Source organism: Monopterus albus, unplaced genomic scaffold (genome assembly GCF_001952655.1).
Source record: "Monopterus albus unplaced genomic scaffold, M_albus_1.0 scaffold1.1, whole genome shotgun sequence".
Lineage (NCBI taxonomy): Eukaryota > Metazoa > Chordata > Actinopteri > Synbranchiformes > Synbranchidae > Monopterus > Monopterus albus.
In genome coordinates this window covers 880,476-891,763 of record NW_018127881.1, presented here as the reverse complement: position 1 = coordinate 891,763, position 11,288 = coordinate 880,476, and the positions used below count along the sequence as shown (strand labels likewise).

The 11,288-nt window shown below is 39.3% G+C and overlaps 1 protein-coding gene across 2 annotated transcripts in view; it reads left to right on the top strand.

Moving 5' to 3' along the window:
* poc1a (POC1 centriolar protein A) overlaps positions 1 to 10,762 on the top strand; it is a 35,890-nt gene extending 25,128 nt beyond the window's left edge. For both annotated transcript variants that reach the window (XM_020618953.1, XM_020619036.1), the window contains 2 exons: positions 16 to 191; positions 10,157 to 10,762. In XM_020618953.1, the coding sequence (XP_020474609.1) occupies positions 16 to 191; positions 10,157 to 10,267 (287 nt within the window). In that variant the 3' untranslated portion in view covers positions 10,268 to 10,762. The remainder of the gene's footprint in view (positions 1 to 15; positions 192 to 10,156) is intronic.
* The last annotated feature ends 526 nt before the right edge of the window (positions 10,763 to 11,288 follow it).

Genomic DNA, 11,288 nt, shown 5'->3' with positions numbered 1-11,288 from the left:
CCAGCCACAGCAGAGCTTCCCATAACCACGCCTTCAAAAACCCCAGCGTCAGTTCCTCTTCCAACAACCAGACACAGACCCAGGGTTTACCACAGCAGTCACCCCATGTTCAAGCACGGTCCCAGGACTCTAATCCATATCTAGCCAGCACCCTGGAGCACATCATAGGTCAACTGGATATTCTCACTCAGGTGAGCAGATGATGTACCAGTCTTTCATGACTAACACCATGCACTGTATTTTTGTTGTGCCTCCCTCCCACTGTTCAAAACAAAAGCTTCCTTTCCTTTTCAACCTGCAACCTGTTGTTTAAGCAACACAGGCACAAAACACTAAAAAGAAAACTCCTCCATGCTGTTTGCTTTTGCATTAGATCGATACAGAGTGTACACAGGTGTGTGTGTCTGTGGTTTCATTCTTCATATGTATAATTACATTTCAGTATTTTGTTAGCAATTAAGAAACTTTAATACTTTAAATACTAAAGTCTGTAGATATGAAATGTAATTTTAATGGTGTATGTACCACATATGAAATTCCTTTGACCTTTGTGATCTTCAGTAAAAAAAGGAGGAAAAAAACAGAGAAATACATTTTTGTAACTTTCAGCTGACCCTCTAATATGCATCATGCACAGACATGCATATACATGCACACCAGTGTAGTAGCTGACCACTAGCTATAACATTAAATTGCACAGACACAAACACACATTCATCAACATTACATGTACTGATTTTAGGGAACATGTAATGATGGTTCCTTTGGCTATTTTCACATTATTGTATAATGATTTTTTAAAACAAAAAATGTTCTTGTTGTATCTCAAATCTTTTAAAAGTATAGATACATGTATGCCATCTACATTCATATCCTGATTGGGGTGGAGATTTTTGACTCGCCTAGTCAACATGTTCTAATCTTATCATCTGATCTTAAATAAGACCTTCCTACACTGAGTACAGAAACTTTCTTATTTTCTTTATCCCTCATCTCTATCTTTGTCCATCTTGTGAAGACAAGAGAAAAATAAATGCACACATCACACTGGCCGTGTTTGGTCAGGCTCTACTCTCAGCGTGAGTGCTTTTGTGGCTGGTGAAGGCCAGACACAGTTTGAAGCCAGACCAAACCAGAAATAGGTCAGTGAACAAAAACCAGAAAAGGACAGTAACCTGAAGGTCTGCTTCTTATCAACTGGTGTACTTTTTGGATGGTGTGCGCTATTGTTTAGCTCCATAAATTAGTGATGAGAATACAAAGTCTTCTTAATAAATGTTGTAGGACACAGCAAAACAGGCTTTTCTATTGGCATACCAAGTGTGTAAATTCAGTATGGAGTTAAATGTTAGTACAGTTGATGCACTTCTTGTTGTTGTTGCTATTGTGATTTTTATTTCACTGACCAGCTAAAATTACAGCTACACATTTGATCACACCTCAGTGCAAAATGTTCCTACAGTATCTCAGATTTATTTGTACATGCTGCATCTCCTCTCTGATTTCCTTTAAGTGTTAAGATGCCGTAAATCAATACTTTCTGCAGATGATTAAAATTGATGATTTACTGGGTAATGTGCAGCTGTGGGTGTTAGAAGTTGAAAAGAACTGCCTGTTCATGTTATACTCAGTACATTTCTAGTGTAAACACATTAATGTTGTGTCTTTTGATACCATTCCAAATTTGTACCAGTTTGGTGAGGGTTTAATTAAAATGGTTGTATTTACCTTACCTACCATTATCCTGTAATGTCTGCACTTTTTTTGTCCAAGTATTTAGTTTGAGCTCGTTAACAGAATTGCTAAATAATGACTTGCCAGATGAGTGGCTTTTCACCAGATACAGTTTCAAGATGTCTAATCTTATGGCAACATCTACAGTCCAGTTTTCACCAAATATGAACGGCTCTGGTTAAGGTAATTGCCACAGAGCTTCTTGCACTATTCTTTGTAATGTACTGAACTAAGAATATGTGCATTTTTAAAAGTAGTGTGCTGCATATTTATGCTAAACTTTTTTGTTTCACTTTAAAATGACCAGTATACCAGTTTCTATTCACTGCTTTTGTATTTCCTGGAGGACTGGGTCTGAAATACATGTACTATACATGGAGATTCTTTTCTACCTTATAAGATAGAAAGCTGAGAGGAACAAGAGCACCCTGAAAAGATGACGAGAACATAGATGAGGGGAATAGAGGAAGGTGTGTTTGTGTGTTGCAGGGTTGTAGCTGGAGGTTGTGAATGTGCCCTGAGGAAGATGTACAGTATCATTCATACATGGGTGGTGGCAACACTCTGCCTCACTCACTGATACTAACTGGAAATGCTTAATGGCCTTTCAGAGATGCAGAAACACTTCTTGTGTGTATATGGTCCAGTCAAAAGTTTCTTTCCTTTCTAGATGAAGCTACAGTACATCACTTGGGAGTGTTTAATATTGCTCAGGGCAGTCAGGCAGTTAGCTAGCCCCTTCCAGGGTAGTGGTGCCAACTTGCTCTTTTCAAACCCACTATACTTCAACTAAATGAACTGTCTGCATCTACAGTAGGTTTATCCCTCATTCTTCAGTGGTGGAGACATGGGTGATGTCTTTTCTTGATCAGGTCAGCAGATTGAGAGGACTGATTATTATTACAAATTGTTTGGCATAGCAGTTTATACGATTGCGTCAAAAAAAGTGTTATTTCAGTTTCCCAGTATTTAAAAAATAAAACATGAGACACCACATTTGCTAAAAAGACAGTGGGAAATGGCACACGGGGATTGGTGCACTATAATCCAATGACTCCCACATAAACAACAGTACAACAAGTTATAACCAGGCTTGCAACACGGTGTTGTGCCAGAAACAGATGTGGTTCTATTCTCATTGTAAAGTCTAAGACACATTGCCACCAAACAACTCACTTCCCACCTGTTGGTGTCTCTCCTCAGACCTGTTTTTATAAGCGAGTGCATGTTTTGTTTGTCTCATACACACGGTCGGTGAAGCAATTCACTGGCAACAACTTCGCATGAATCCGCTGATTGTCAGGTGGCAATAATGCACCAAGAAACAAAGCAATGCACCATAAAAAGAGAGACAATGACTACAAGTTAGTTAATATGGATGTAAACAATGCAGGATTGTCTGCTGATCTCCTGCTTTACAAACATCCTGTGGATTATTGTTTAAAAAACTAGCTTCTACATAGCACAGTGTAATTCAGACATTTGCTAGTTTGCTGTCATCTACATTGTTTTAGATAATCTTATGTAACATCTAATTCAGATCACTGGAACTTGAAATAATTGTGTAATATACTGTACAGTACTATAAATTTGGGAAACAGTGGTTTGTGAAGCATGAAGTTGCCTGTATAATGCAGAGACCTCTCTCAAACCGGTCTGATTTGCCAAAGATAGACCAAAATATGTGGCTGTGTGCTTGATTTAGCTTGCAAAGTGTAACCCATGGTGCATGTTATTCCCTAAAATACAAACTCTGCAGACTAGATATGTTAAATGCAGCCCATTATAAGTATATGAGACAGGCTCAATCCATTTTTATTGCAGTTTAGCTCCAGTATGAATCCTTACTGTTTTTAATACACAACAAGGTGTGACTAGAAACAAGCTAGCATGCCTTTTCTAATCTCTGTTCAACTTGAAAGCTTAAATTATCGCTGCCTATCCTCTGGAGACTAACAAAAGCAATGTTATTTATTCCGCATTATATTCCTGCTCCTTTTTAATTCCTTCCCCCAGAATTATTTTTCACTATTAGAGCTCCTTGTAACTCTAATAGTTGAGAAGACTGCGAGAGACATTGATGAATTATTCATCATTTGACTGAAGCTCCCAAAGCCACAGTTTGCTGTGTTAGCTGCTTTTCACTTGTCTACCCCCTAAAGTCCTAATCTCTGATACCCCTCCCTTTATCATCTCTTTGTCATCTAATAAACACATTGCTCTTACATGTCCTCTCACACTAATCCTGCAGTATGCACACTTCCTGTATCCTCTCCTTCTGAATTATGAAGAATTTTGAATGAAGTATTGCTCTCTTTTGTTCCATTTACTAATTCAAGTGCTGTAGTGCCTTCTCTTCCCCAGTAGACTATTACAAAGTGGTTTACTAGAGAAGATTTTGTGAATTTTCCTTGGAATGTGACACATGGGGAAAAACTGTCACAAAAAACATTTTGTCTACACTTGTTCTTTTGAAACAGCAGCGTAATTCCCCCAGACTGCTAGAGTAAAGACCTTTTCTGCTTAACCTATGTGTCTGTCACATCTTAATATGACCAGTCTGCTGAATTCATCCTCCTGTTAGTGCAGTACAATGTAACTCCCTGCTGCTGGGGCTGCCTTGGTTCAGGGGTGAGGAGGTGCAGGGGGTGTGTATGATACGGGTACATTCTGATGATTTTACGCAATTGGCTTCATTCACGCTTTCAGCCTGTGGGCTTCTGTTGTGTTTTGTTTAGCCATGCTGCTAACGTAGCCTACTCCAGGTTAGCACTGATTTCTACCACCAGTGTGTTGACATCAATAGATTTAAAAAACAAAACACTATTTAATATCCAGGACCCTAACTAATGAAAATGCATGGCATGTCACTTTGCTGCATTAACTGTAGCCCAAACTCAAGAGTGAATACCAGTGAATGCTCACGCTTACAAGGTAAACAAAAGAGTCTTCTTTCCGTGGACGTCCTTGTCATAACCATCTCCCCTACGCAATCGGTCAGTGCAGCGCCTTTGCCGGATGATGTCACCGTTCGGTGCAGCAACATTTTAACCACATCTAACTTTTTTCTGTGTTGGGCTACGCCATTTTGCCAGAGCCCCCTGTGGTGAACACAATCCCCCATAGAAATGAATGGAGAAGGCTGTGTTTTTTCACACCTTTGAAAATCTGAACGCAGTCTTAGAGCCTTAAGTGGAGCTACAAGGAAAATTAAGAGAAAGTGAAAGAAACATGTTGTTGTACACTCCCTCACCGCCATTTCTCAAAAGATATTAAACCAGCTTCTGTGATACAAGTGTTCTGGGCTTTTAAAATCCCCTGAGCTGCTCACTGACCAGTTGCTCTTTCACCACAGTGTTTATGGTTTTAGGTTTCTGATTTGTATGTTTCCAGTAATCCTCACCTAAAACCACACCCAGGGCAGTTCATTTGCTTTCTCAGAGTTGTAGTGAAGAAAATGAAGGAAAAAGAAGATTCCCAAGTTCAGTTACCATCTTTTTAAGTTAAAATACTGGGGCGCCCCTGCCCAGCCGCTGGTGTTCATGCTCTGTTCTGTGTTGAGTGGGTGCAGCCTTAATGTCAAAGTGGTGTGTTTGTATTGGTTGCCGCTATTTTCTGGGGAATGCTGTGCTGTTCTGTCCAATGTGGGGTTTGGGGAGGGACAGGTGTGTGAGGGTATAAGAAGGGTAACAGGTGGGTGTGTGCGCCCAGTTGGTGCAGGATGTCCTGAAGAAGTGTTGTTACTGCTTTTCTTTTGCTTTTCATTTTTCCTGTGAGCACACGGTGCCAGGTATATAGCCGTTTCATTCTGCGTTCTCTATTCTGTTAAATAAAACCCAAGAAAAGACAGAGAAGGTGTTCTCCTCATTGTCAGCCTAGGTGCCAGCGCACAGCTGGATAGTTAGATGTCCCAGTATAGGTTAGGGTCAGACCGGCTCCGCTCATCCGAACCAGTGGAGCGCCACAATACCAACAGGGGACTTTTATCATACTGTAAATTATGACTTTTGAAAGTCTAAACTGAGTTGGGGAAAGGGTTTCTTGTCAATCTTTATATATCGCAGCAATGCAAACCTGTTCAGTATTAATGTTTTCCACAGTTTTAACCACTTTTGAACAGTTTGCAAAAGACAGACAAGGTTGGTACTTAGGCCAATGTTTGCTTTTTTCACATATGTTGATAATAATAGGAGGAGCTGAGTGTTCATGAACTGTCCTCTTGTTTTAAGGAAGAGGCTTTTTGGCTCCCTGATTCTGAAACAATTACAAACTATTTGGAGTTTGGACAAAATAATGGTCAGTTGTCCTGCTTTGAAGTATTTTAGAAACAGTGATGCATTACATGCTGTGGGTTGTGCGCCTGCAAGTTTACTGACAAGTTTATTTTTTAAAATGTCCCTTTCTGTTTACAGTATATTTTGGCAACAGTTTTTTAAAATATAAATTTAAGGTATTTTAATAAAAAATGTTAATATAAAGATATTAATATTGATTGATTGAATATCAGAAAATTATGTATTTGTAGGACTTTTAAAACTCATAAACAAGTCAGGTTATAATGGAAGATGTACAAAATTGAAGTTTAGTCTCCTCCTCACCTGGTGATCTGCTGACACTGGACTGCTGACAATGGATACGCTGCATTTGAATCTGGTTGTGATATTAACACTGTTGGTGTGAAATCATCGCTGGTTCTCCACACCTGCAGATTGTTAGTATGGTTTCACTGCCCTTTTCATACCATCAGTCAGCTTTTTGCATGTTTTGTTCATTATTTTTCCAACAGCTTCACAAGACTTTTACTAAAACACCCCCACAGCCTGTTTGTTATCTGTTACCCTTTTTCATGCTGTCAGTTTAATAATTGCATCCTTAATAACTCAGATGGCTAGTTTTAGTAAAGGATCGACCACCAGCACCTCTTTGTCCTCCTTTATCTTTCAAACTAGTGTGGGTCATACCAAAGCTATGAGACTGTTAACAGAGGCCAGCAATGCCCAGGGCGATGAAGAGTATAATGTGTTCTGGAGAGAAAAGAGAAGCAGCTCACTCTATTTTTAGGAGCATAAAAATTTGCTTTCTACTCCAGATGAAAACTATAGGCCCATATAATGTTGCTGCTGCCTGGGGACACATGCAGATTCACACTCACAAACACCAATAGCAGGCTGAGCTTAGGAATCAGTAGACATATTAGGTTGGTAAGAATAACAGGGTAGTATTGATCTAGAAAGCGGAGACAGGCAGAGAGAAGGAGCGAAAGAGGAAATACAAGCTCCTTCTCTCCCATGATGCATGAAATAGCAGGAGATGTTATCTGACTTGATGACCCAAAAGAAAGCACCACACGCCCACAGGGTGTTGAACTCATTGGCCCGTGATGTGTATGTTAGACTTTGAGATTATCTGACGTATTCGCCAATCTTTGTCAATTCCTTCACTTTTTCCATTTCTTTCATGACACATTTGATTATTTGTTCCCGTCTGTGTGTGTTTGTGTGGCACTCTGAGGTCAGTGTGTGACCGCAACAGAAATGGATTACTGGATTCAAAGCTGTGCAACATGCAGAATATGCTGCATGCACATTGTGTCTTGGTTTTGAAAATGACTGCTTTTACATGAGCACTATAGATTGGGGTGAATAATGAGGTCAAAGAAGTTTTTAATTTCCATTTGCACTCATTTCTCTGAAATTCTGAGTTTTTCCCCATTTACTTGATAATCTAGAAAACGGAACTGAAAGCAGTTGGGTTACGTAAGTTAGAAAGTCTCATTCTAACTACTGTTGACATTTTTAACAACTAAAGATCCAGCCTGAGAACAGAGCATTTCTCAACAGTATGACATGAGGCTGACTCCATGAGTGAGCTGAGTGGTTGGTTGCTCAGACACAATACCAGCAGGACAAAGAGGAGCAAATGCTGTAGACATTTTTTAGACAGCCAAGATACCAACTGGAAAAAATACCATAGATAAGGGCGTTGGTGAGTTTTAAGGATATGGATGAAACCAAGATACGATGACAGTGAATACTCACGCTGTACTGTAAACAACATTGAATCATTGAGAAAAAGAAAAAAAACATGTAAATTGGATTATGTTGATGATAAAATAATCAGATTAAAGATTTGGATGACAATGCGATAAGAGTAGTTATTTAATCTGTAAATTGAGCATCTGGCATGACCTCTGACCTCTGTCTCTGCATTTCTTACTTTGAACTCTTTTGTCCTACATTTCTGAACTTTATATGTCTCTTGCTCTCTGTCTTTTAAAATGATAAAAAATGTGGAATTTAAGGTTGAAGAGATGCCACCCTATAGTAGGTTGAGACACTATAGTCAGTGAGTTAATTATTTGAGCATATACACGGACAAAAAAGTTTTTTTTTTGGCATGATAACACATACTTTACAACTTAACAAGTAGTTTTAATAATTTTTTTTTTTCAGTAAAGTATAACCCTCCCCTGATTGTATCAAGTAACCATTAACTTATCATGAAACAGAGACATTCCTGGAACAGAAATGAAATAAGAGATAAGGAGAAAGTACACCATCAAGATCCTATTATATAGGGTGCGTATCATATAATAGTCTTGAGTTACCCACTGTATAGCTTTAATGAATCATTCTGGCATCAGGTTATTTTCCAAGTCAACAATTTACACGTGAAAGCTTCTGACAAATTAACTTTTTTTGAGGTGAACTACACAGGTTTGTTTCTCCATCATATGTAATACCTCATACACTGCTCATTATATATAGATGCTTGGGGAGTGACTCATTGCTGCTCTGCTTTCTACTTTCAAAGTTGACATGTCCCTCCTTGTCACTCTGGGACATGGAGAGACATTAAATTACAAGTCAAGACATGCTGACATATTTTTCTCTCCACTGGCCCAATTCTAGAGAGTCTCAGCTGTCTGGGATGGCATGTTTACTGTTTGATTGTCCCTGCCTCTACCAAATTTTTGGTGCCAAGCACTTCTACTGCTGCTGCTCACTAGCTGGGTTGTGTTTTTCACCAGGCAACATTAGCTCAGTAAACAATTATAGATGCAGAAGGAACTTTGGCCACGTTAGTGTTTGTAGTAGAAGACTCGTTCAAATTATTGTCATCTTTTTGAAAAACCAGTCTTTCTACTTCCCAGAACTCAATTTGTCATCATCACCAGAACGCATTCCGCTTAAGTGTTTCGACTGTGTTCTTCAGTTTCATAATTCTTTTTTACTTAGTAAATAGTAGATTCCAAGTAGAAACAATGATTCATGGGCTTCTTTGTCCTGGAGAAGAGAAGGCACCCTTCAAAGTGCAAAGTGAAGCACTTTACATGTTGTAAAGTAAAACATACAACCGATTAGAGTAAAATTAAATAAAATGTAATGGAGTGGAAAAACTTTGGAGGCAGAGGAAATAAATTAAATAGAGAATAGTTTGATCCCCTGGTTTTCAGAATGTTTTTTTTAATCAGTTTTATGCCTAAGTAGTTGAAGTATATGAACATCTTTATAGAAGTGACCTGAGGTTATTTGTGCTTTTGCCGTTTGGGAAGCGGGATTATTGTTTTTGGACTTACAGTCATAATACTTGGATCATCCTCTGCACTAAATGCTCCACATGTCGAGGGCAACTCTGCCATTTTAGCATGAAACTATTGACTGCAACAGCTGCAAGTGGTAAGTCGATCCAGTTCCACTCCCAGTATTCAAGTGTAGGTTTGATTCAAGGTATTACTACCTAAAGTCTTCTAAGGAGCTGGCTGTTTTTTTTTTATTTTTCAGCCATATCAGAAACATATTTTTGCTCAGGGGTTGTTAAGCAATTGTAATCTACCAGCAGCATTAACATTTTCTTAGTAATCTGTTCATTGAGACACTGACACAACTGAAAATTATACCTGGAGGCTCCTCTGGTAAGCAGGCTCACATGACAGTGAGGCTCCTCTGGTAAGCAGGCTCACATGTCTCTCATATGTCCACACACAAATACACAACAAGAACTGGCACTGTTGTAGGATGCTGAGAGGAAAAGTATGCCGCGCTGTGATCTCACTACCCACACATGCCTGCCCTGTTTCAGAAAGGAACTTTCTTGTGTTCATTGTGCGCAAGTTTATGTAACTGTGTGAGAAGGAGAACAACAGAGAGTTCATGCCAGACATAGTGGCTGTGCTGTTTTCAGCTAAGGCAGCAGATCTCTCAGTGATAATCATCTGGACTGTCTTGCACACACAACATCTGTCTCAAACACACATGAACTGCTTCTTTCACACACAAGCACAGCCATTATATAGTCATTACTGCCAGGCTGATTCTGTACAACTCTAACCAACATGTTCTGTCTGTCTTATCCATTTTCTTCCTGCTCCTTTTCTTTCTCTGTCTTGTACTCTTGAAACTTCCCCCTTCTTTCCATCCAGACGGTTTCAATCCTGGAGCAGCGGCTGACGCTGACAGAGGACAAGCTCAAGGAGTGTTTGGAGAACCAGATGGAAATTGGTCTACATCTCCAGAGACGAGAGGAGGCCTAAAGATGGCATCATGGGAAACCCGCCTGTGGTGTGGGGGGGATATGAGGTCACAGAAACACACATTATTATTGTTTTTAGATCACACAACAAATGTGAGATCTTACACACACAGTCACATTTAGAGAAAGGAGTTGACCCAACTGAACTTCAGATCCTGAGCCTTACTGCTGATCTGTCTGGTTCTTTTACAAAGAGCTATCAGAACTGAAGGTGTTGAATATTAGAGCAGTCATTCCTCTACAACAGTGCTGAGAATGCAGTAGCTTTCTGCTGACAAAGTACCTACTGCTTCTAGACACTGTGTGTGTGTGTGTGTGTGTGTGTGTGTGAGTGTGTGTGTGTGTGTGTGTGTGTGTACAATGGCTGCCTGTACAGAAGTGTAGACATGCAAGAAACCTTCATACTTGCCTATGCACACGTGTTCAGGTTTACCTCAGTTTGTGTGTGCAGGCTTATGCACAGTGGCATCAGTGGAATACTGAATTGCATCAAAAAGCACAGACACTGTTGGCAGTATACACAACCAAATGTCCAAAAGGCACAGACATCTTTGTAGCACTAAAGCCAATACATTAATTTTGCCATTTTGAATTGGAAAACGGGGGCTTATTTTTTATTATTATTGATGTTATTAGCAGAAGTACTGACAGGTTTAGACCAACTAAAAGTTATTACAATGCCAGTTTTTATTTTGTTTTACATAAATAAATTGTATTGTGTATTCACATTGCTATGTTTGAGACTGCTGTTTTTAAGAGATTAGGTTGGTGATATTTTCTGTTTTAGTTATTGTCATGAAGCGACAACGAGCTGATTAGCTCGTTCCCCTGTACCATACAGCTCCACTGTTGTCTCAAAAACTATTAAAAAGACATTAATGAATCACGCTGTTGCACCAGGTTACGTTCCTTCATTGTTATAAACATATTTTTGGTTAATATCACAAACCCGCTGCCATAAATACTATGGAAACAAAGAATTGATATGCCAGATGCTGACCTTATTAAAGCAAAGTGGGTAT